Below are 25,377 nucleotides of genomic sequence, written 5' to 3'. Positions count from 1 at the left end.
CATGAAGTATGTGATTAAAATGATCCCGTCTAAGGTGTAAAATCACAAAATAATGAGAGAAAGAACAGAAAATCCACAAGAATGCAGCTATAATCCTAACCACTTGAGGATCATGTGAGAATCACGATTCATTCATTGTAGCCTACAAATTTAAATTATTGCTTAGTACTTCCAGAAAAAAAGACACTGTACGCAGCGAGGTAAGAATCTTTCATTTATTTCAACTACTAAATCTCAAGAGTCATATAAATATGCAAGGAAGGCATTATTCAAATCAACAACCTTAATAAATAAAATGGAGGGATCTGCTCTTGCATTAATGGATTATTAACAGAAATGTCATCAGATTAAAAAACAAACAAAAAAAACTTAAGGCAGCATGTCCATAAATTGCTGGTGAAATATCAGTAAACTGTTAATAGTGCTTTTAATAAAGATAAACTGACACAACAAGTCAATGTAAAGTGCTTTTGGGTCAGTTTACACAAACAGGTTTAAATAAAAGAGAGATCCATTTCAGAGTGACTGAACTGCAGAAGAACAGCCATTACTGCTAGTCACGGCCTCTTGTAACAACTCACAATAACTCATCTTTGTGCCAAGACACGTCTGATAAATAAATAAGTGTGACTCGTTCTATATCAGGCAAATATTTGTAAAGCAAACCTGTGCGTATGACTAAGGTACATAAGGACAGAGTTCAAGTGGTTCATCAAGGTTCAGAACATATTACTGGGTGCATATTTAAGCACATATAATTCAGAACTTATCATAACAAACCTTAATATGAGCACGCAAAAATATTGAGACACACTGTATTTTCCTTTTAAAAGTAATACCAGTTAAAGTACATTGTCAACAACAAAGTGCAAAGGGTTTTAAATGGATAGTTTGCCTCCAAAATAAATCCTGTCATCATTTACTTATCCTTGTGTTGTTCCAAAAAATGTAGATATTTGGTAGAATGTTCACCCTGCTCTTTTCCATACAATGAAAGTGAATGGGATGCAACAACAAATGACATTCGGCAAGTGGATGATGACGAATGGAGCTAAAGAAGAAGATTTTCAGGAAATAACTACTTCAATTTCAGTGTTGTCCTCAAGCAAATCTACCATGTGATTTGAAATATAGTATTAACACCATGTGCTCACTTTATGTTGTTTCTTTCGCCATTTTGTCATTGCAGTCATTTAGCATGGATTTCAAAAGATTATACATCATGAATATGTATGAAATGTATGGAAAAGAGTGACTTTGAGAATCAAAAAAATCTCCTTTTATGTTCCGTGGACAAAATCATAAAAAAAAATCAGAACGCTTTGCAGTGGCATGGGGGTTAGTAAATGATTTGACATTTTTGGTGATTTTTACACACATCAAGCTCAGGTCCTGACCAGCAGTTTATTACTATGTTGTCTACTATACTCTCTCTATGATAAAGCAGTACTGTCTCAACAGTAGTATCTTGATTAAAAAATATATGTTGTCTTCACTAAAGAATATTGACTTTAAGAAACTACAAAAACGCTAAAAATACTGTCATATACTGTACATACTGCATACAGTAAGGTCCCAAAATGACCTGAGACTTTCGATATATATTATTACAGTACTACAGCTTCTTTGGTATCTAATGCAGCAATTATTTGTAGCAAACATATAAAATCACTATAATATGCAATCAGCTCTTATTTTTTGTGCTGTTATACCACTTCCTTAAGGCCACCCCACTGGTGCTGCTAATCACACACAGCGCTCCTCCCAGACTCCACCATGTCGGTTTGCGGTTGAGGAAAAGGAACTGCAGAATGAATGCCAGGACCACATCCATCGTCCTCATCAGTGCAACAGGTCCAGCTTTCTCAATCTGCAGGGCTTTGGTGAGGAACGTCTGACCAGCAATACCAAGCAGCCCGATGGCCATGAGCATCCACCTGTCCCAGCCGCAGAACGGAATGGTCCATTCGTCCAAGATGAACAAAACAATGACACACTCGATGAGTCCCAGGACTGCATAGTACCACACAGAGAGGTAGTAATGAACACTTTTCCCTATTTTTCTCAGAATGACCATAGTGCAAGCCGCTCCGATCGCCCCTGTGAAGGCAGCCACCGTGCCTTTGATGTGATTGGTGTAGTCTCCTTCGATTCCAGACAGCTCTCCACCAAAGAGGAAGGGAGGTCTGGCTATCAGTATGACGCCGGTGAGCGTAAACACGGTAAAAACAACGTCCCATATGGTGCACCTCTCCTTGAGGAAAATCCAAGCCAGCAAGGATGTGAAGACTGGATTACTGAACATTATAACTGTGGCATCCGCTAGGGGCATCTGTAGAACTGCATAATACAACAAGATCATTGCGTTGGAGCCCAGGAACCCTCTGAAGAACAGGTAGATTCGCATATCTCTTGGTCCCAAAAAGCCAGTACTGAAAAAATAAAGGTTGTAGGTTATTCCCACATTGTGGAGTCAAATGAATATTGAATCCAACTACAGGGTGAAGAGATTGATACTTGTAATATATTACATATTCAAAAGTAGTATTATAGATTGATACTTACTTGACAAATTATCAGATTTATACTTGTTTTATGGATTATTTTAATGTATCAGATACATACTTGTATTATAAAGCCTTACCTGTAAGATATCAGATCCATGCTTGTATTATAGAGTCTTAAGATATCAGATTCATACTTGTATTATAGAGTCTTAAGATATCAGATTCATACTTATATTGTAAAGTCTTACTTGTATCATATAAGATAGATATAGATTTTTGTAATATATCAGATTCATATCTGTATTGAAGATTCCTACTTGTATTATATCAGATTCATACTTGTTTTATACATTCATATTTTTATTATATATTCTTACTTGTAATATGATTTGTACTTGTATTATAGTCATAATTGTATTATATATTCTTACCTGTAATTTATCCATTCAAACTTGTAATATATCAGATTCATACTTGTTTTACAAATTCATACTTGTATTATATATTTTTACTTGCAATAGATTAGATTTATATTTGTTATATACTATCATACTTGTATTATATCTTCTTGTAATATATCAGATTCATAATTGTATTATACATTCATACTTGTAATATAGATTCTTACTTGTAATATATTAGATTAATACTTGTATTCTGAATTCATACTTGTATTATATATTCTTACTTGTAATACACCAGATTTATATTTGTACCAGATTCGTACTTGTATTATAAATTCAAACTTCTATTATAGATACTTAACTGTAATATATCAGATTCTTACTTGTATTATAGATTCATACTTGTACTATAGATTCTTGTAATATATCAGAATTATCTCATAGATTTATACTCATATGATAGATTCATACTTGTAATATATCATAGCTGGCATGACAAACAGCATCTGGAAGAAGCACCGAATTGCACTGATTTCGATGGCGTGCAACCCCTCAATTTTCTTCACAAGAAGAGCTGCAGCAGAGAAGAAGACGGATGCTAACAAGCTGTACAGGAGGCCCAGCCCTGGACATGCTGGTTTCTTTTCTGTGGATGAATATAACAAAACAGCTTAACATCACACCTGTTAGTCAATTACACATTAAATCAGACGGTATGCTGAATAATTATTAGTTTTGACTGCATAAATAAATATTTGCTGGGAAAAGCCACTAAATGCCGACAATTCAAGTAAATTATCCTTGTGACCAAGGCTGAGCAAAATTCAGATTTGAAGAACTTGTTCCTTTTCAATTCCTGAGTGTGAATTTAAATTTGGCCACCAACCACAGAAGGGAAAACCGAAATTTGAATTTCTGTAAGTTCTTTCAAACCTTTTTACTGACAGCAGAATTCACAACAATATCCTTTGCATTTAGGAACTTCAAGCTTAAATTGCTCCAACGGTGGGAAAATTCATGATTACGAATTTACATCAAGTCCGAGAGACATTTTAGTTTTTAAAAAAATGCTTTTTATATAAAACTGTACCAAATTACATGTTAAATTGACTTTTTCCACAACTCTTACAAAAATGAACCATGGTTACTATTGATAAACCATCATAACCACAAATTAACCATGGTTTTACTACACTAACCATAACTTAACCATGATATTTGTAGTAAAACTGTGGTTATACAAATGGTAATCAACTTGCCAAAAAAACATGGTTACTACACTTTTACTATAATAAAACAATGGTCAATTTTCTTAAGGTAATGTTTATTCACTGGAGCACCATATGAAAGTACTTTAGCACCACAGTCATTTTACCGTTTGCACAAATGATGGAAATGAGACATGAGAAGTACACAGCATGATTTGGCTTTGTGGGGTGTGATCTGAATTTTGATCTTGGTGTGGAATGAGATGGAGGGAGCAAAACAGCATGAATCTCAACACACTCTTGGTGATTCTATGTAACTTTGACACTGAAGTGATATCAAATGTGATGGCAAGGATTACGCAACTTTACTACCTGTCGGTGAGCTGGGCTCATGCTCATTCAGGTTGTGTGGTTGCCAACATTGGACAAACGCCAAATTGTATCAAATGTCTCTTGAGGACATGGCCTCACACATAGATCATGGGCCCTGGAACATAACACATACCCAACAATATGGGTTTGAGTTAAAACAAACAACTCCACCTGACTGTTTAGAGAGAAAATTGCGGAAAGAAAAAACACACTGTTTCCTGGTGTGATACACACTTACCAATTCCAACAAAGCCAGTACTGTTCATTATGAACTTCTGGCTAACCTCTCCCTGTGAAAATTTGTATCTGCTATTTCCTTTTTGTAAGAGACAAGATGACAACTTAAAATACTTTATGAAATACAATGGAAACACCAAGTACTTGGTGATGCTTGAATGTGGCAATCATTTAGTATCATGGTGTACAAGATACCAAAGTATCACGGTATACAATTGGACACAATCACTGTAGCAAGCATTTCTATTGAGTTTTTTAAGAATGTACTTGGCTGGGCATACACAATCTCATTTAAAAATACAGGCTTAGTATGAAAAACAATAAAAAAAAACCAGTTCCACCAGTTGGGAAACTGATTTTGAAAGACTGAACTTCTAAACCTCAAAAGACAGACTTCTTAAATTTCCAAAGCCAAGACAACTGAAAAGGAGACGGGACTTGTTGTACTTTATTGTATTACACACAACTGCGGTAAATTAGCCACAGTCATCAAAAATACACAAATAAATCCCATATTAACTTATAAGAATTGAACGGTAGAAATACTAACTGCAACAACTTTATTTTTGGTTGACAGGCAGCTATAAGTTACCTCGGTATATTTTAAAAGCGGAAACAATGGTTACTGTGGTACCTGTGTGTAAGGGACTTGATACAATGTAACTGTTCTGTCAGCTTTTATAAAAAGAAGATACCATTGTAACTCTGCCATTTATCCCACAGTTACTACAGTTAATATTTAGTTACCGTAAAATAGTGATAAGCGATCACATTCAAAGAGTTTTAAAAAACGATCAGAAATACGTTGTGTTGGTACATTCTGATTTACTTATGTTTCATTTTTGATGGCATACGGCTAATACAAAGTTACCACAGATTTACTGTAGTATCTATGGTACTCTTAAAATAAAAGATACAAGGGTTAACAGGTTGAATGTGTGTTAGGGGTTGATACAAATCTGCAAAGTCATGTCAAATCATTAATGGTAGGTTTTTAATACCAATTCCCACAGCTTTATTGTAGTTGTATAAAAAATTATAGTAACTGTTGTATTTAAAAGTGGAAACCATGGTAACTGTATGTAAGGGGCATGATACAATATTACTGTTCTTGTTAGGTTTTATAAAAAAAATACTTACCATGGTAACCCTGCCATTTATTCCACATTTACTACAGGTAATACTAGATTTACAGTAGTATTAATGGAATTTTAAAGAATGAAGCCTAACTGTTCTTGTCAGCTTTTACAGAAAAAACCCTGTCATCCCTTACAAAAATTAGCCATGATTTTACTACAAAAAAAAAAACACACACACACACAAAAAGTTTCTATAGTTAAACTATGGTAACAACAAATTAATCATGGTTTTGCTACACTAACCATAATCATGGTATGTGTAGTAAAGCTGACAAACGGTAATCCATACGCCAAAAAACATGGTTACTACACTTTTACTATAATAAAACCAGGGTTAATTTGAGTAAGGGATTTGTCATAGCTATACAGCTATTATTAAACCTCTAAAATCATGGTTATTAATATGGGGTTTCCTTGTTTAACAGTTTAAGAATAGATTAAAGTCATGGTTTACATTTTTTATATTTATTTCATTATTTATTTATGTCATGACGCTATAATACCAAATTATGGTAGATTTATTACAGTAGTATCAATAGTTACCAACAGTGCATATGGTGAATGTAACACTGAAACAACACAAGTGTAGAAATACAAACAAACTACAGAAATAGATCGATCGGAGATCAAATTCAAGATCGGGTCTTTAATATCGTGTAAGAGTTAAGATCAGTTTACCTTTTTGAACTGTGTTTGCCCCCGTGTCCTCCTCCTCATCCTCATCCCGGTCAGGGTCGTTTCTCTTACAGCAAACCGGCAAACAAACCCGGTCTTCTGCTTCAGCATCCGTATCCACTGGCACTTCTGATCGAGTTTGCAACTCCATTTCCTCCCCATCGTCAACTTTATGACAAAGCACCCTGATGTCGTCCGCTCTATAAGAAGGGACAACAGATAAATCTGTGTCATTATTACTCACAGAGCCATTGCTCTGTCTAATATCACCCATGACAGCTTGGCATACCTTGACCACGCGTCTTGACGCACGGCAGCCTTCGGGTAGAAATGGTACCGAGCAACAAGTTAAATAATTAACCTTGTACAAAGAAAGAGGTGGTTGTGTTCCTCTGCCGCTAGAGGAAGACAAAATGCGTTTGAAGAGAGGTTGGACGACAACGACGTTTCACAGCGTTTCAATCCAGACAATAAAGACTCACAATTTACTAAATAACATTTGGCTAAATATTTCTACACTGGAAGCTCCTGTCAGATTCCTTATACTAAAGCTCTTTCTGACTTCTGATAAGAGGGTTTTTGACAGCATTAGATTCACACTTTCACGTAAAATTCATGCACCACGACAAAGCAGGCTCATATTTTTAAAGGTTTTATTAGTTCTAACAAAAACAAGTACCAGTAAACAACTAACCTTCCTTCCCACATTTACTTTACCTCAATAACTGAAGTCTAAGTTTATTGCAATCTGATTATTAAAAGAAACTGAGTCAAAACAAGCTTCAAATCTATCACACCCAAAGTGGTTAAATTGGTCGATTTAGTTTAAAAAAGTTAAAAATGGCTTTTTACATCACCGTAAAAATGTAAACAGTTTATTTGGCAGATTGTTATTACGTCAACAGTTAACTGATTTGACCTTTGTTGTTTTCTTATTATACCTCTTTAGTGACTACATGGCAAGCATGAGAATATGTTAAAAACAGCTTTTGTTGAAAGGGACAAAAACCCAGGAAAACTGAAAAGTGCAGAACAGATGGTGACAACAGAGAAAAAGACACAAAGGGCGTTTCTAGAGAGGCATTCATCTGGAATTATTATTATTAGCGCTAGACTAGATCATGCATGTAGTTTCACAATAGGCTCGTCTGTGTCAGGGTCTGCTTCTCTGCATTTCTAACTGCTTAGGTCGATCATCAAGTGCTCGTAGATCTGCGTCTTCCCTTTAAAGCTGGACGCCAGCAGGAACTCTCGGTTGTCAATGGACACCAGCGAGAATGCTCTGGGCGCCTGGACGTTGAGCTCCTGGAAGTGCACAAACTGGCCCTTCTTGGTGTCCCACTGATAGACCTGGGTTAGCGAGTAGTCGCTGCCTAGGATGGCGTACTGCCAGTTGCCGATGGAGACGGGCTGGAAGACCATGGATCCCCGCGAGGGCATTGTCTGTATCTCTGTGAACATGGAGCCGTCCCACTTCATCACCTTGGAGTCGCCAATGAAGCGCGTCAGACAGACAAACAGCTCCCCCTTCACCTTGAAGTGCTTGACGGCGTAGACGTCCTCCATCTCTGGAATGTCCGTCCGTCTGTCGAACTGCTTCTGGCTTCTGCTCCACTGGTAGATAACGGGCCTCTGCGAGCTGCTAGACAAAATAAGGTGGGGTTTGCCTGCGATATCCAGATACTCCACGTCAGTGTCACGGTACCATGGATGGAGAGACTGGTGAGAGTAGAAGCCGTTGCCGTTCCACTTGTACACCGTGGTGGAGCCGGCCTTCGAGCTGTCCGCTATCACGAAGTAAACCTCGCCGTCCACGTGGAACGTCTCAATGTCGTTGGGTTTTCTGATTTTCAGGATGTCGATATCCTGGATTTTGATGAATTTGTTGGCAGAGGTGTCCATTTTGTAGATGTGAGAGCCACCGAAAAGTTGGGCGACTACGATGAAGAGGTGGTTATCGATGACCATTGGCTTGCACACTACTGTGGAAGTGCCTGTAATGACAACCACAGAAATGTAATTAAAAATCAATTCAGTCATTAAAATGGACCTTTTTAACCAGTTTTTGTGGCTCAGAGCACTCTGGGTAGGAGGTGTGATGCTCACTCTCTATGGTGTCATAAGCTCTGAACTCCAAGTCGACGTGGTCCCATTCCATAAAGCTGCATTTTCCAGAGAAAGGCTGGGCGTATACGACATACTGATCATTCCCAAACGTAAAGGCCTCCACAGATATGGACTCAAATGCAAGGGTTTTCTTTAAAGCAAACTCTGCACCAAACAAACAAAGATTCATTATTTATAAGATTTGATGGCCAAGTCATGTTTCAAACCTTTCTTACAGATTTCCATAAATCCATAAAGATATTCCAGCGCTATCCACATTCATTCAGCACACTCACATATATAATATAGCAAATCTCAACAATTTGATTGTTTATATTGTCACCATGCAAACAATCCTGTCACCCAGTTCTAAACTGCTAAATGTGGACCGTTGTGAAATAAGTTATTATAAATATTAACATCATTATTTTTTGCATGTATTGTGAAAAACTATACAAATACAAATGACTTGACATTTTTGTTAGCTTTGAGGCTAATGGACAATATATTAGCCTGGCCAATTTATCATTTATATTTAGCCATTTTGGGATTATTGGACTATAAATGTATCAACTGGTATTAAATGTAACTAAAAGTTTAAGTTTGATATATTTATTTTATTTCAAATAACAAACATGTTTGAATGAATTTGGTTTAGCTGAAGTTGGTTTACCTCCAAAATGTTCATTATTACCAAAGGGCCATTAAAAGACATCTTGGCCTGATACTATTTGATGTTATTTTGATATTTACATACTTTTGTACTTCTATAGGTTTTACACATTTGAAATTTACATTTACAAATGACCATAAACGATGAATGTTGTGTAATGTAAACTATTTTCTAAGGTAAATGAGTAATACTTTTTTCTCAATTGCTTTAATTCAGACATAATGCATTTCTAAGCATTTCCGCAGGCATGTAGGATCAGCTTATTTCAAAGCCACAATCTGTTGTGCTCAGGAGACTCTAGTGCACAATTACCTGCTGTAATGCAGTCAAAGGACTGAGGCACCAGGTCATTTATCTTCTTCCCTTGATAGGGTGGAGGCCCACTGCAGTATAACTGATCCACTGTTGCATTAGTGCTGTACATCCATTCCACCAGCCACTTCAACTTACAGTCACAACTGAACATGTTTCCTCTGAGATCCCTGCTCAGTGGATTTACAGATTATATTTAAACCTCTTTTTCTTGTATATAACAAGAAAGTTGGACATGCACTGTAAAATACATACACTTTTGTTAAGGCATCCATCCCTTTGAAAATATCTTTGGGCAGCGTCTCAAGATTATTGTAGGCAAGACTCCTAACATACAAAAAACGATTTAAGGTAACATTCGTTAACAAGAACTAATAAAGAACAATACTTAGAACAATCTTAGTTAATGTTAATCTCAACATTTACCACTACAGAATTCGTATGTTAACATTAGTTGCGAATGCACATGAGCATAAACATTTTCATCTACTATCATTAACATGGAATTACATACTAATATATATAAATTAAAATATTATAAAATGTATTTGTATTTTATATATACTCACAGGTGAATGAGAGATTTCAAACCTCTAAAGGCATGGGGTGAAATCGACTCAATTTTGTTGTTTTCAATAAATCTGAAATAGAGTGTTGCATTTATGTTTAAACTGAGTGGTAATCTAAAAAGACTGAATGATGATGGTTTCAAACATAGAAAATCAAACTCACAGATATTCCAGATGTGGCAGGCCTTGGAAAGCATCTCCGTCTATGAAGTCGAAAGAGTTGGCTGTAAACAATCTAAGAAGTCATGGAAAAAACAAAACATCGTTCCAGTGGTTACAAAGTTTGTTTCTCTACATATTAAAGGAATAGTTCACCCAAAAACTATTTTATGAAAATGTACTAGATGTACAAGATGGAGATTTGTTTTTTCATCGGAACAGATTTAGAGAAATTTAGCATTACATCACTTGCTCACCAATGCAGTGAATGGGTGCCGTCAGAATGAGAGTTCAAACAGCTGATAAAAACATCACAGTAATCCACACCACTCCAGTCCATCAACTGCATGTTTGTAAGAAACGAATCCATCATTAAGACATTACACAAGTCCATATGTCTGAGTCAGGAGAGAAATATAAACAACTCAAGAACTGTTTACAAGTGAAAACAGCCTAAACAAAGAACAGTTCTAAACAAATGTGGGTGGATTTTGATGTGAGAGGATAACAGGGGATGGACTTTTTCACCGGAGGAAGTGTTGTTATTATGGACTCTTAGTTTGGCCATAAGTGACATGATGGATTCATGCAGCTTTTCCCTTCATAAGACATCAACTGATGGACTGGAGTGGTGTGGATTACTGTGGATTATTATGATGTTTTTATCAGCTGTTTGGCTCTCATTCTGACGGCACCCATTCACTGCAAAGGATCCGTTGATGAGCAAGTGACGGAATGCTAAATTTCTCCAAATCTGTTCTGATGAAGAAACAACTCATCTGCATCTTGGATGGCCTGAGGCTGAGTAAATGTCAAGCAAATTTTCATTTTTTGGGTGAACCATTCCTTTAAGCAATGTTTCATTTGTTAACACAAAATATTTGTGACCATCCTGATGGTGATTCATCCTCATCAAGACAAAATAACATAAGCATTCTTTTTTAATTATATTGCTGAAAGACCCATGACTGTCACACACAGTTATTTCTAGTCTAGCATGCACCCAGCCAGACTCTTCCCATGTGTGCCGATGACACATTATTGCACAATCAGACCAAACACCAGGTAGAAAAGATAAAAGTCATATTTAGCATAATACTGCCAGTCACATTTGCAATTGTGTGAGTTCACATTTGCATAGAAACGCATTACTTACTGGCTTAAAGCACATTTATTTTTATAAATTGGGAGCAAGTTGGTTTGACATTATAAAACTGCAGAGATTTGCTTATTTGTTTATCACGAGGACAGGGCCATGTCCCTCACAGGGCAGCTGCATTGCATAATATTCACACCAATTTAAAGGCTTTGAGAAATTAGACACGCTGAAGAATGCCCCCAAACTGGCCGTTTTAAAGGGGGACGGGCTGTAATTGCTTAGAACAAACATTGGACCACTTAACATGGTGATCACCCCATCCTCATAAAGAAAAAGAAGGAAAGAAAAAAAAACACATAACACTAACAGAAACTCACAGAAGCTGAAGGGATGGCATGTGGAGAAAGCTTCCCCCTGCAATCTCAGTGAACCCAGACTTCACAAATGACCTGTTAGGAAAGCAATCAGTGTAATTTAGATGGAAACAGAGCATGCAGAACATATACAACACATGCATATTCAGAGATTCATACATTTGAATCTTTATGTCTGCATATTAATCCGTGCTGCACTGGAACATAAAGTGAAGTGGAAACAGGACACTTACAATGAGACGACATCGGGAGGGAAGCTGTGTGGCACAGATTTCACGTTTTCACACAAGGCGTTATCTTTGGTGCATGTGCATCCAAGGGGGCATCTGGGCTGTTTGCCTCTTCTGCTCTCCACTAACAGCAGTAGCGTGGCGAGCCAGAGCAGAAAAGTGTATCCTCTTCTGCTCCTGTTTGCATATCCCATTCTGAGTGCCGCGTGTTTTCGCTGGTGATAAGTGCTGGTCTGCTGCTCGCCTCCCTTCAGTTGTGTCCGCGTGATGAATGTCTACGTCTCAGTGTGTCAGGCGCGCATCCAAACGATTCCTTCTGCTACAATGAAAATATCCAGCGGGCTTAGATTTCCTTAGTTGCACGCAAATTTTGATAATAAACCAATTTCTTTGTCTAAACAACCGGAAAAAAACTGTAAAAATGAAGTGATCAAAAAAAAAAAAAAAAAAAAAAAAGTATTTTTCTTGGCGACGCGGGGTAAAGCGTTAAACAATTCCTTCAGATCCTGGGAGAATCCTTCTTTTGCATCATGATGTACCAGCTGCTGTCCAATGGTGTTATTACCATGAATGCGCATGAACCAAACCCATGAATAAGTGATAGGGAGAATATTCATGAGGCTTTGGAGAGATGCACCTGCGCCCCTCAAGCAATCAGAAAGAAAGAAATACTACTATGATGCTCTATGCTTTCATGTTTTTCTATATTATTATTATTATTTTATGCACATTACAGTAGCCCTACTACATATTGATTACATAATACACATATTGTAGTTAATAATTTACAATAAGGTCTACATTAGTTAATAAAAATACCTCTAAAACATTTATTAATGTTAATATTACTTAATATTGTTGTATTTTTATTAACTAACATAAACAAAAATTAATAAATACTGTAATAAATGTATTGCTTATTGTTAGTTAATTCATTGACCGTCATATAGCCTAAGCAATATTATTCACTATAGTTTTACGTGATGATTTTCCTTTCAGGTCTTTGTCAGAAGCACATAAGGATGTTTCTTTGTATGCATTTATCACATAGACATCTGAGAACAGTAAAGTCCCTGTCCTGATCACTGCATCTCTTTCAGTGCTTTCATTTTTAGCATTTTTTCCGAATAAAAGACCAGTTGTTCTATTTTTGAGAAATGGCACTTCGCCCCCTAGCCCCCTATAATTTCCTGTCACTGAGTCTTTATCAATTTCCGATGAAAACAATGATGCGAACAATAAAGTCTGTTTGAAACAAAGAACACTGGCAACTAAAGTGCTGGCTATTTAGTTTATCTGTAACACATTTATTTGTAAATATGTAAATAAGAGTTCTTACAAATGCGCTGTAACATGACATTCACAAAAACTGAGACAATAGAATTAATAATTGCTCCCATTAAATGCAGACATTATGCAAATGAGGGGACGGTACTGCCTTTGTTTTTGCCACGTGGTCTTTACGTCATCACCCCGCGCCCGTCTGAGACTCTGCGGCATGTAAATACAGACGAGCGGCATGGATCAAACTGCTCTAGATCTTGTTAAGGTAGTTATGAATCACAGGTTATGCACAAGGATGTGGAGGTTTGATTTAATCGTTTGCACTGTAACACTGCGACTGCTTGTCATGCAAAACAGTATATTTGTCTCCTGTCGCACATCATGATTTTTCACTGTATTAATTAATTTTAGAACAGATTTGCTCATACTTCAAAATGTAGATTGTACATAATAAGTGTTGAACTTAACTTGTTACTCTGATTAAATTGGTATTATTTGTGTACTTAAATTTAACAGCTATTCAAACTAATCCATTACATACCTTTCTATCAGTTTAACTCTGTTCTTGTCATATTTTATTACCATTTTCTAGCGAGTAAACTGAAAATGTGAGAAAAGGTGTCTGAAGAATTTTTGGTTTGACTGTATATCATTTGATGATATATATCGATAATTTAGAGGCCTTAAAATTCACATATGAAATATGGCACTTTGATCTTTATAGGGTTACTGCATTATATGGCCTGGTTTCACAGACAGGGTTTAGACTAAGCCAGTATTAGGCCACAGTTCAATTAGAACATTTAAGTAATTATTATAAATGTGCCTTAGAGAAAACATTACTGGTGTGCATCTTGAGACAAAACAAAGGCTCAGTCAGTGCAAGTTTCTTTCAGTTGAAACATTCTACATTTTAGTCTGGGACTAGGCTTAAGCCTTGTCTATGAAACCAGGGGTTTATGTATTAGATTACATGTTTATTTGATGGGTCTAGTTGCTGTTGTCTTAAAGTCTGAAGCTCAGTAGTCCGTGTGAGAACTGACCTTCACATGATGTGGCCTCCAGCCGTTGACCCTGGGTGTTGTATTTCCTGTGCAGACTCAGTATATCACCCATAAAGATGACAAAGTACTTTCCCTCTTTGCTGTGGTCAGCTGCTCACCTTCCCTTCACTTTTTTTTTGTCCTGTACTTGTTTATTATATCACCTGCCAGGAAATAATAGAGTTGACATTTGTGCTTAAACACCAAAATATACAGTAACCTACCGTGATTCTATGCATTTCCTGTTAGCTGTGTCCTGTTGTTGCACTGTTAATGCTGGGTTGTGTTCTGTTTAGGTCCATGGAGGTGGAGGGTATGACTCAGATTTCAGTGATGATGATGGTGGAGGAGGGCAGTCCAAAAATGGTGAGAATAGGTGAGAGTTTCTTTTACATCACTTACAAAAATAATGTTTTTTGGTATCATATTTTTGGGAATGGCGCCATGGTAATACAATATTTTCTGGCATGTAGTCAACACAGTACCAGTTGCCACGTTAAAGTGGCACCTAAAAATGAAAATTTGCTGCTCGGCCCGTTTAAGTTTGGTCGGCACTGATAGCTGTGGGGTTAGTGAGTAGATATATAGCGCAACTGCGCTCATGGCGACCTGAGTTTGATTCCCGCCTCGAGGTTCTTTGCCAATCCCGCTCTCCACCGTCCTCTCACATTAAACCCATAAATACAACTTAAAAAAAAAGATGTAGAGATGAGTTTGTTTCTTCATCAGAACAGATTTGGAGAAATTCAGCATTGCATTATTTGCTCATCAATGGATGCTCTGCAGTGAATGGGTGCCGTCAGAATGAGAGTCCAAACAGCTGATAAAAACATCATAATAATCCACAAGTAATCCACACCATTCCAGTCCATCAGTTAACATCTTGTGAAGTGAAAAGCTGCATGTTTGTAAGAAATTAAAAAATGGTTAACTTCATACCAGTCCTCTATCCATTTCCAGTGTAAAAGTCATCTCGTCTGAATCGGGAGAAAAATCTGCGCTCTATACAAGCAACTTCTAAACAAATATGTTGATGGATTTTGCTGTGCGAGAACAACAGAGAATACAGTTTTTTTTTTTGTCTGTTTATTGAGATGTAACAATATATAACAGTAATACAATAATATTGTAGTTACATCTTTTAACATGAAAGCAAGTGGAAAAAAGAAGAAAACTGGAAGAAGTGTTGTTATGAATTATGGTCTCATATTTTAGCTAGAAGTGACAGTTTAAGTTCAAACACTTTAATGGTGAATTTGTTTATTACAAACATGCAGATTTGCTTCACAAGATGTTAATTGATGGACTGGACTGGAGTGGTGTGGATTATTGTGATGTTTTATCAGCAGTTTGGACTCGTATTCTGACGGCACCCATTCACTGCAGAGGATGGAATACTAAATTCATCTACATTTTGGATGGCCTGAGGGTGAATAACAATCTAAGAAATGGAGGGATATCTGTTAAAGAAATGAATTTTGAAGCAAAATAACAGCATTTAATTAGAAAGAATGCAATTAGCATAAAATGATGGTGCTTTCACTTTAAGTACTGGTCCTCTTGTATGTATTTGGTTTTAGGGCAGCTAAAGACGAGCTGTTACAGAAGCCATTCCAGAAAGGAAAACACACCAAGGTGGCCCATAAAAATGTTGCTGCCCATGAATGGGACAGGTACAGGTCACATCCATCAAAAATAGCCATGCAGTCCAGTATGTGTACTAAAATTTAATGTTGATTTATTTAATTTTTTTTTCCTGAAAGAGAGGAAGCCAGAAATCGACGGCAACACCTGATATCAATGAACGCTGTATCCTCAAAGAGAATTTTTCAACAACTATTGTGACAGTGGCAGTTTTTAGCTTTTAAAAGGCTTTGTATTTCTTCACAGTTCATTTTGCATTCTATCATTTCAACTCTTGAGACTGAATAACACTCCATGTTATATACTATGAGTGTTGATAGTGTATTTTTAGGGAATTTTGACCATTGTAAATGATTTATGAATTGTTTTTCATCATCAAACATTTTTTTGAGTGGTAAAAAAAATCCTTAATGGCATTTTGTAAGTTTGAACGTCACAAGAAGTTTGTCAGCGACTACGTTCTGTACTATGGAGGAAAGATTGAGGAGTTCAGACGATCCATGTGAGTAGTTTACTTTGTCTGTATTCTATAGAAACATGGTTAATAATGTCACACAGTTGTTCTGATATTAAACCTTTGATGTATAACGTTAACTGGTGCAGAAATGACACAGTTTAGGTTGCTTTGATAGATGCTGCTTGGGACTGTGTGTTTCCACCCGCAGGTCTAAAGACAAGACCGATCTGGATGTGGTGAGAGAGAACCACCGTTTCCTGTGGAGAGAGGAGGATGAGGAGGATATGACATGGTAAAGTCTGCTTTTCTAATTTTCTGCTTTTTAAAATCTTAAAAATGGTTTGTGAGCTCTGCACAGTCACCCTAAAATAAAGCTTCTGGAATGTTTAGGGAGAAAGAGCTTGCGAAGAAATACTACGATAAGCTCTTCAAAGAGTACTGCATTGCGGACCTCAGCAGATACAAAGAAAATAAAGTTTGTCTTTTATTTAATTTTTTTTAACCTTGTAAAGCCTTACATATGAAATGATAGTCTGATTGAAATTTTTCGAAATGGAACAGTTCTTTAGACACAAACCTTTGCATAATATGTTCTGTATTCTATTTGATCCAACACTCTTTAATTGCCTATATAGTATAGTATAGTATAGTTTTGATTATGCTGATCATTTAGAAGGCATTAGGCTTGGCTTTTCTAGGATTATTTTTCTTGTGCTAAAATACTTTTCTGGACATGCTATTTTTTATTATCTTAAATCCTCTATGATTTCTGATTTACTGAATTAGAACTTTTCTGTTACTAGTTTGGATTTCGGTGGCGCATCGAAAATGAAGTAATGTCTGGAAAAGGTAATTCAAGAACATTTCTACTCTTCTGTACTTATATATAAAATATATATATATGTTCACACTTTAGTTTGGGGATTAACTGTGACTTTTGCCTCAGTAAACTCCTAATTTCTGCTTATTAACAGTCAGTAAGGTAGTTGTTAATTTAGGTATGGGGTCGGATTAAGGGATCTAAAATATGGTCATGCAGAAAATGTGCTTTATAAGTACAGCCAATATGCTAGTAATATGCATGCAACTAGTTAATAGTGAGAATCGGTCCCTAAACTAGTCACTAAAAACATGAATGTGTTCACTTATTTCAAGTATTCTGGGTGCATAACTTACAAAACAGAAGTATAAAATTCAGAGCAATAACAATACAATAAAGCCTCGGCCACTAGGTGGTGGTACTGTTTTAACTTGGGTAAAGTAACACTGTCACCTGACCAAAGCAGGGATGGACTAGGACTGAAAACAGCTTTACTCGCCCATCTCAGACAGAAATAGCTGTGGAAGAGTTCATTAGCATAACAACTAATTAACTGATCAGTTATTTAAGAATCCAGTGTTCACATCAAAGCTCAGTGCAATTGTTTTCCCATTAAAATAGAGATAGAGGCACATTTGATTACATTTTTATTTGATCTAATCAAATTTTCCCCAAAATGTATTTTGGATATGTTGCGTGCATAAAGCTGATGTTGAATTGTTGCCGCTTTTTAGAGTTATGCAGTTGCCGATTAATACTGTTTAGCGTATAGATTGTAATATGATAGTGACCCAGTTGTAAGGTGGTGAGTTTGCCTGTGTTGTAACGAAAATCAATGATTTGAATACTGTTGTGTCTGGGTCGTGGTTCACGGTTAAGCTATCTTGGTTGGTAAACAAGGGTGAAGTACGTGTAAGAATTACACAAACAAATAGGCAAATCAATGAAGAGGCCCTTAAATGAGTGATGAACTGATCGGATGCTGTCACACTTGTCAAGCTTTTTTCTGACTGCCATCAGCCATCGCTCGCTTCCCGAGCTGCAGATTAACCATTGCAAGCTGCTGGTGTGATGCAAAGAAATCAGTGTTTTGATTTCGCAGAATGTGTCCTGTTTAATTTTATATGTGTGTGTATATATATATATATATATATATATATATATATATATATATATATATATATATATATATATATATATATATATATATGTATATATGTTTTTTTTTTTTTTTTTCAGAGCAAAAACATAATGACTGTCACACTATTTTATTAGACTTAAAGAAGACACCCACTAAAATGTCATTCAGTGTAACAATAGTTCATACGTATATCAAAAAGTCTTGTCAGGCATATTTAGAGCAAGAATCATTAGAAGACATTCAAAGACTCTATTTAGGGACACAGTGCAGTCCCCAGTGAAATGAATTAATTGGCATTTAAATTTTTAACAATCTTTGCCACTATCTTTCAAAACACTAACCCGTTTGTCAGCTAGAAGTTTTTAGTAATTTAAAATATAATAAAATATAGCATGATCACTTCTTCTTTTATGTATTTTAAGAGTAAAGGTCAGAATAAGTATGTTTCAAGTTTCTTTTTTGAATAAATAAAGGTATTATCTATTAAGAATAAGTGATCATACAAAATGTTTGATCACTTAATGTATGATTTATAATATTTTGTATGATTTATAATATTTTAAATGCTGCTATTTGTGGGTAAAAAAGTAATAGACCCATTAGGGGGCCTCAGCACAATTTCATGGGGCCCACAATATCCATTAAAATTATTTGAGCAAGATATGTTTTAGAATAAGTTATAAAACAGCAAAAATATATATATTTTTTAAATTATTTACTATTTTAATTTGTTACCTCAGCAACTTTTATTTAATAATCAGTGTTTCCACAGTATTTAAAAATGTAAATATATGAGGAAATTTTAAGTGTAATTTTAAAGCCTGCAAGTGCCACTGAAATTATTTAAATAATAAATTTTTCTAATTATGTGAAGCTCTACAATATTTTATCAGTTGAGAAATTGGTATATGTGAATAAAACAAATAATTATAATACATTTAAAAAATAATAACATGTATAACAATGAAGAAAAAAAAACGTAATCACAAACTACTGGAAAGTTCAGTTTCTGAAACTTATTTATTTATAAGTTTTTTATATCTATTTTCTGTAAATAAAAAAAAGGCTTTGTCTGCAGAATTACTAGAAATACGGGGGCCCTTGGGGTCAAAAACGTTGAGAACCACTTCAAGTATCACTATTGCTATTGTAACATATTTAATATTAAACTTTGAAACATTACCTGAGCACCATTAGGAGCATATGAGCACTACAACTTAATGAGGAGAGTTTATTGAAGACCATCCACAACTTCCTTGCACATACTGGCATGTTTTGCATTAGTAAACACCGCTCACTTTCTCAAGCGAATATGAAAATCATACGTCAAAGCATGTTTCGTGACCAGAACTTTCTGTTTCTGCTGCTGAGGGACATTTTAACAGGTCCCTTTAGGAGTTTGTCATGAGGAGTTCCCATCTGCTGGTCATTTTTCACAGTTCAGCATAATGAGGGCATCCCTGGGATACCTAATGAGGGTTAACCCTGAAGCGTTTTGTCATTTCTCCAAAGACGCTGTTTGTCTGATTCACTGGCTTTAACGGCTTCAGTGCTGCTCACGCGAGCTTAATTGGAGAGGTTGAAGTCACATGTACGTCATCAGAGAGACGGGGTAGTTGGGCAACTCTGTAATCTGCATGTGCAACATGAGGTTGATGCCTCAGTTACTCTGTCTGCCGTGAGATCATCTTCCAACCACGTCAAAGCTCAAGCCTTTCCCCAAGCTGCAACATGACATAATCCTTCACAGCACAGTCACTTTTTGTTTTTTCACAGTGCAACTTGGACACATTTTATCAAAGGTCAGGAATAGCAAAAACATGCATGTTCCTTTTACCAAACCCACTGTTTTTCCTAACAAGCTACTACAAAAACCATTTCTGAGAAGCTCTTTTTCCATTAAGAACATTCCTGGAAGACCTAATAGTCTCAGAAATTAAAGTTTTGTAGTTGCGACTTCTCATTTTGCAGATTTGGACAGAAGTGCAAGCTATAATTGAGAGTTTACATCTTGCAATTCTGACTTTTCCCCTCTCAATTTCATTGAATGAAAAAATTATTAATTAAAAGTAATTGACTTTTTATCTTGCAATTCGGATCTTTTTCTCAGACCTGTTGGTTTATATCTTCCAATTCTGAGTTTTTATCTCGTAGTTGAGTTCCTGTTGTTTTGTTTGTTAGTTTTTTCTGCTATGGTATAAAAAAGGTAATTGCAACATTTTATCTTGCAATCTGAGTTTAAATCTCACTTTTTTCTGTCACAGATTGTTTTTTTTGTTTATTTACTTTTTAACTCGCAACTGATTTTTTTCTCGCAGAATTGCGAGTTTATTTCTCACAATTCTGACTTAATATCTCACATTTGAGTTTATATCTCGCAACTGAGACTTTTTTTCTCAGAATTGTGAGAAAATAAGTCAGGATTGTGAGACATAAACCTAGAAAAAAGTTTGAATTATGAAATAAAAAGTGACAATTACCGTAAAAAAATTTCTTCCGTAGTGGAAATAAGCTTCTTTAAGCAGGTCACTTTCAGCAGAAGTGTGCTTGGGCTCAGGTGATCAGGTACAGGCCAAAGCCGATCCAGGCGGCACACTGTCAGAGGTGTGGGGAGCCTGGCAGAAAAACTCCCTGATGACGCACTTTTCCCTTGGCTCCAATCTGGAGGATCCCCTTGTAAGCCTGCTGGAGCTAACGTCAGTCCGCTGATGTCTGAGGTGAAATGTTTGCCAGGCCAAGGTCACAGGAGGAGAGTGGCTTTCGCTCTGTCTGTTTCTCTCGCCGTTTCCTGTCAGGAATCACGTGCAGCAGTTCCAGCCTGTTTTCCGTTTGGCTTCTCACTGGCTATGTCGTGCATATATTTTCATCACGCAGAATCAGTTTAATCCAGGGCCTGGATTCACAAAATATTCATAACTGCTGTTTTTTTTTTTTTCATAACATCACAGTAAAAATTTTGTATTCCCAAACATAGATAAGAGAACATTATTCACTGTCAACTAGTTTCTTATTACCATGCATATTACTAGCATATTGGCTGTTTATTAGTACTTTTTCTGCATGACCATATTTTACATCCCTTAACCCTACTGTAATTAGGAGTTTATTGAGGGAAAATCTTAATTTGAATATTTTCCCTAAATCTAAAGTGTTACCAATTATTCTTCTGTGTATTTTGTTGACAACATTGCTATGCAAAAACAAAATCCCTACATCTACTCCTAAACATAACCCTTACACTAACCACAATTTACCCCTAAAATCAGAGTGAAATTATAGGTACATAAGAATGTGTGCCTAAACTCAACATAACGTTAAGCCTATCCCTCAGCTGATTGGTTGATTGAAAGGCGAATAGGCAGTTCTTAATTGTTGTTTGGGACATTATACACTACTAATGTAGTATCATGAATGTGTGTTTCAGAATACCTCCATATGTGGTTTCATATTTCAGATTACTGGATGCGTTTGATCATATGCAATAGGATCACCTGAGACCACCTGAAATGTTAATACTTGGTGTAAATGTGGCCAAATATAAAATTATTGGGACCTAAAAGCATAGTCAAACTATGTAATACAAATATGCAGAACTGGACCACAAAACCAGTTATAAGGGTCAATTTTTTGAATTTTTTGAATTTATTTTTGCCGAGAGACACTATTTGAAAATCTGCAATCTGAGGGTGCAAAAAAAATCGAAATATTGAGAAAAATCACCTTTAAAGTTGTCCAAATGAAATTCTTAGGAATGCATATTACATATCAAAAATGAAGTTTTATTATATTTAAAGTAGGAAATTTACAAAATATCTTCATAGAACATGATCTTTACTTAATGTCCTAATGATGTTTGGCATAAAAGAAAAAATTATAATTTTGACCCATACAATGGATTTTCGGCTATTGCTACAAATATACCACAGCGACTAAAGACTGGCTTTGTGGTCCAGGGTCACACACGTGTCATGAATGTTCAATGCAACTCTGTGTATGTCACATGTGGATGTCCTGAATTACACAGGCCAGTTCCTTTGCGGAAACAAGCGCTGTGAGAATAAGGAGGGTCTGAAGAGCTGGGAGGTGAATTTTGCCTATGTGGAGCAGGGGGAGAAGAGGAACGCCCTGGTGAAGCTGCGTAAGTGCTGGAGTCGCACCAACCATGCGGCCGTCTAAAGCAGGGGTCACCACACCCCTGGAGGGCCAGTGTCCTGCAGAGTTTAGCTCCAGCTTGCCTCAACACTCCTGCCTGGAAGTTTCAAGTATACCAAGCAAGACCTTGATTAGCAGCTTCAGGTGTGATTGATTACGGTTGGAGCTAAACTCTGCAGGACACCGGCCCTCCAGGAACAAGTTTGGGGACCCCTGGTCTAAAGCTTGCATGCTGTAATCTCCTCGGCTCACAGGACACAGGGGTGGAGCTAATAGAATTAGTGCTGAATTAGGGAAGCCCATGTCTGTATTCGTTTTTACTGCTTTTAAAGCATGATTACTGTTTATGAAGAAAGAACGTTCTGCAGTGCATTAAAATATATTTTCAGTATAGATTACTATACTTAGTAAATACTAAATATAGTTTATTAAAGTAGGGCCAAAAAAATCTGAGACAACATAGAAATCTGGGATTCAAAATTAAGCTTTAACCTGGAAAAACTTTTAGGATTCTGCCATTTTTTAATCAAAGACACATTATGACGTAAAAGGATAAGAAATATTAAAGAACTGTTAATTCTACATTATTTAAGACACTAATTAAATTTGAACTCTGAAGCTAAATATATATACACACACATTTGATGATTTTTTTATATACATGTATATCATTAAATGTTTGGAATACTTAAGGTTTTCCAATGTTTTTAAAGATGTCTCTTATTAAGTACTTATTAAATATATATATATATATTATGCAGCCTTAATAAGAGACATCTTTGGTAAATATGGTAAAACATCACAAACAACACAACCCTTGGTAAATATGATCAAAGAAGGCTGTGAAAATTAATCTGCATTTTTAATCCTTTTGATCTTTTATTAAAAAAAAATATATATATATATATAATTTTTTAATATTGATCTGTCGTCACATTATTTTAAAGGTCTGTGTCCAGAGTGTTCCTTCAAACTGAACTATCATCACAAGTAAGAAGATTCAACCATTACAAAGTTAGACGTTCAGATGTTCTTAGACCTGGAGACCTTGACTCTTAACCTGTGAAACCTTTTCCAGGAGAAAGGAAGTAACGGTGAAGAAGAGACGGCGATCGAAAGAGAACGTGGACAAGTCACTCTCAAAGAAACCCAAATCACCCAGAAAGCACAAAGACAAAGACAAACACAAAAAGAGGCGCAAAGGCAAGTACATTTTCATTGCAAATCAAGCTTCCACACATTTCCAAGACATGGAAGTATAGGAAAAGCATTTCACTGCATGTATTCACTTAACTTTGATGTATTTATGCGGTGGTGTTTTGTACTCCAGTTAAAGTCTTTAAAAGAGAACAAGCCCATTTGTTAAAAAAAAATCATAAAGGAGCTGAATAACAACTTGGTTGAAGTTAACCAAAGTTGCTTGTTAAATAAAACCATTTTTTTCTGTACAGAATACTCATCTTCAAGTTCAGAGGAGTCCCAGGGTTCAGATAAAGGTATGCATACCCCCTTTCCAACAAAAATGACTTATGGCCGTCATCTAGCACCCTCAGGCAGAGAATGGAGAATGTACTCAGTATGTTCAGACCTCTGAAACAACTCCAGCAACTCCTGTATTCAGTCAGCAGATGTTGGATGGGTCATTTAAATCCCTCACCTATATCTTTATCAGGCATAAAAACTGCTATAGCAGTGTGCTTGGAGTTGTGTGAGTCTGATGCGGTGTGTTCTCCAGATGCAGAGAGTGGAGAAGAAGAGGAAGAGGGTCCTTCAGAGTCAGACCACTGGAGGGGTCCAGCACCCACTGTGGAGGAGAAGTCACGGTGAGTCCCGTTTATGAATCATTATGATATATTTAACTATATGCTCACAAATGTGTTTCTAAAGCTCTTTGATGCTGGGAATATTTTTCTAAAACAGTGCACTGACAAACCTGATGCGTCTGGTTCTCTTTCAGGGAGGAAGAGTTTGACGAGTATTTTGAAGACATGTTTCTCTGAGTCGAGGAAAGGACGATCCTAAAGAATCTAATGCCTACTGTTTTCTTTTTAGCTTTGTTTTTGAGAAATATCATTTGATTACAATTTGGTGATTAGCATTTACATTTTTTGTAATAATTTCTACTGGGTCTCATTCAAGCATACAAATTTGCATGTGAAGAATTTTATACATGTTTGTTTGTTGTAGGCCTTAAAACAAAATAAAAAATAAAATAAATATATATATATATATATATATATATGTGTGTGTGTGTGCGTGTATGTACATGCAACAACTGATATAATAGTTTTATGACTGATTTGCTCAGATATTTGTTCTGCAAATTTTTTAATGAAAACGGCCTGCTGTGTTTATCAGTATAAGTCTTTGTTTACTTTTAAAGTTTAGTGAGCTCAGATAATTATCATGAAGAGATATTTGGGTTCCTGTAAGTACAGCAGTCAATAACAATATTTTAGGAAACCATAGTTACTTAACAAGCTACTGAGTTTACAGTCAGATCCTATCAATGTTTGTATAATCTGACCCATTAAATGTTGGCAGACGTGATGTTGTCCCTTATGCCTTGAAATCACCAACACATTAGGTCTGGGTTTTTAAAATGGACAGACTTTCTGTTATAAAACGGAGAGTTCCGGCCCTTGATTCTGATTGGTTGAGCCGTGTTCTAAGCTGTTGTAAATAACTCTACAACCATACACCTTTGTTTATGTCTGTGTGTTGCTCGGCAACCACTTTGTTGCAAACACAACCGTTTCTGAGGAACTACAT

The 25,377-nt window shown here is 36.1% G+C and overlaps 3 protein-coding genes across 5 annotated transcripts; 1 reads left to right on the top strand and 2 right to left on the bottom strand.

Moving 5' to 3' along the window:
- Positions 1 to 206: 206 nt before the first annotated feature.
- Positions 207 to 6,932, bottom strand: LOC306857898 (solute carrier family 35 member G1-like; the record flags this gene model as incomplete). 2 transcript variants are annotated; one of them, XM_079398167.1, is made up of 4 exons in its annotated part: positions 207 to 2,432; positions 3,383 to 3,557; positions 6,546 to 6,742; positions 6,832 to 6,932. In XM_079398167.1, 3 exons carry the CDS (start codon positions 6,691 to 6,693, stop codon positions 1,685 to 1,687), a joined length of 1,071 nt encoding a protein of 356 aa, XP_079254293.1. In that variant the 3' UTR covers positions 207 to 1,684. The 2 variants fall into 2 exon arrangements, with proteins under 2 accessions (XP_079254293.1, XP_079254292.1); XM_079398166.1 differs by lacking the exon at positions 6,832 to 6,932 and having other exon boundaries at positions 6,546 to 6,816.
- Positions 6,933 to 7,188: 256 nt separating this feature from the next.
- Positions 7,189 to 12,653, bottom strand: LOC306857524 (leucine-rich glioma-inactivated protein 1-like). The gene is made up of 8 exons (XM_079397505.1): positions 12,068 to 12,653; positions 11,838 to 11,909; positions 10,366 to 10,437; positions 10,203 to 10,274; positions 9,889 to 9,960; positions 9,634 to 9,803; positions 8,649 to 8,813; positions 7,189 to 8,536 (listed from the first exon to the last, which is right to left on the bottom strand). Exons 1-8 carry the CDS (start codon positions 12,256 to 12,258, stop codon positions 7,719 to 7,721), a joined length of 1,632 nt encoding a protein of 543 aa, XP_079253631.1. The 5' UTR covers positions 12,259 to 12,653; the 3' UTR covers positions 7,189 to 7,718.
- An 881-nt stretch (positions 12,654 to 13,534) lies between these two features.
- LOC306857373 (protein FRA10AC1 homolog) lies at positions 13,535 to 24,797 on the top strand. 2 transcript variants are annotated; one of them, XM_079397290.1, is made up of 14 exons: positions 13,535 to 13,613; positions 14,688 to 14,767; positions 15,972 to 16,064; positions 16,155 to 16,200; positions 16,461 to 16,537; positions 16,701 to 16,784; positions 16,883 to 16,967; positions 17,296 to 17,341; positions 22,478 to 22,591; positions 23,553 to 23,595; positions 23,684 to 23,808; positions 24,057 to 24,101; positions 24,341 to 24,428; positions 24,563 to 24,797. In XM_079397290.1, the coding sequence occupies exons 1-14, from the start codon at positions 13,584 to 13,586 to the stop codon at positions 24,603 to 24,605; spliced, it is 999 nt and encodes a 332-aa protein (XP_079253416.1). In that variant the 5' UTR covers positions 13,535 to 13,583; the 3' UTR covers positions 24,606 to 24,797. The 2 variants fall into 2 exon arrangements, with proteins under 2 accessions (XP_079253416.1, XP_079253415.1); XM_079397289.1 differs by having other exon boundaries at positions 24,278 to 24,428.
- The last annotated feature ends 580 nt before the right edge of the window (positions 24,798 to 25,377 follow it).

This window comes from Barbus barbus (genome assembly GCF_936440315.1).
Source record: "Barbus barbus genome assembly, chromosome: 38".
Taxonomy (NCBI): Eukaryota; Metazoa; Chordata; class Actinopteri; order Cypriniformes; family Cyprinidae; genus Barbus; species Barbus barbus.
The sequence above is the reverse complement of the archived record's forward strand: the minus strand, read 5'-3'. Positions and strand labels throughout refer to the sequence as shown.

What these genes read in the sequence shown, in the direction of transcription:
- LOC306857524 (XM_079397505.1), bottom strand. Translation starts at nt 12,258, where the DNA reads ATGGGATATGCAAACAGGAGCAGAAGAGGATACACTTTTCTGCTCTGG. An exon ending in TTGAAATCTCTCATTCACCT is followed by an intron (nt 9,961 to 10,202) that starts GTGAGTATATAT and finishes TTTGTATGTTAG; the next exon opens with GAGTCTTGCCTACAATAATC. An exon ending in ATGGATGCCTTAACAAAAGT is followed by an intron (nt 9,804 to 9,888) that starts GTATGTATTTTA and finishes TCCACTGAGCAG; the next exon opens with GGATCTCAGAGGAAACATGT.
- LOC306857373 (XM_079397289.1), top strand. Translation starts at nt 13,584, where the DNA reads ATGGATCAAACTGCTCTAGATCTTGTTAAG. An exon ending in AAACTGAACTATCATCACAA is followed by an intron (nt 23,596 to 23,683) that starts GTAAGAAGATTC and finishes AACCTTTTCCAG; the next exon opens with GAGAAAGGAAGTAACGGTGA. An exon ending in ACACAAAAAGAGGCGCAAAG is followed by an intron (nt 23,809 to 24,056) that starts GCAAGTACATTT and finishes TTTTCTGTACAG; the next exon opens with AATACTCATCTTCAAGTTCA.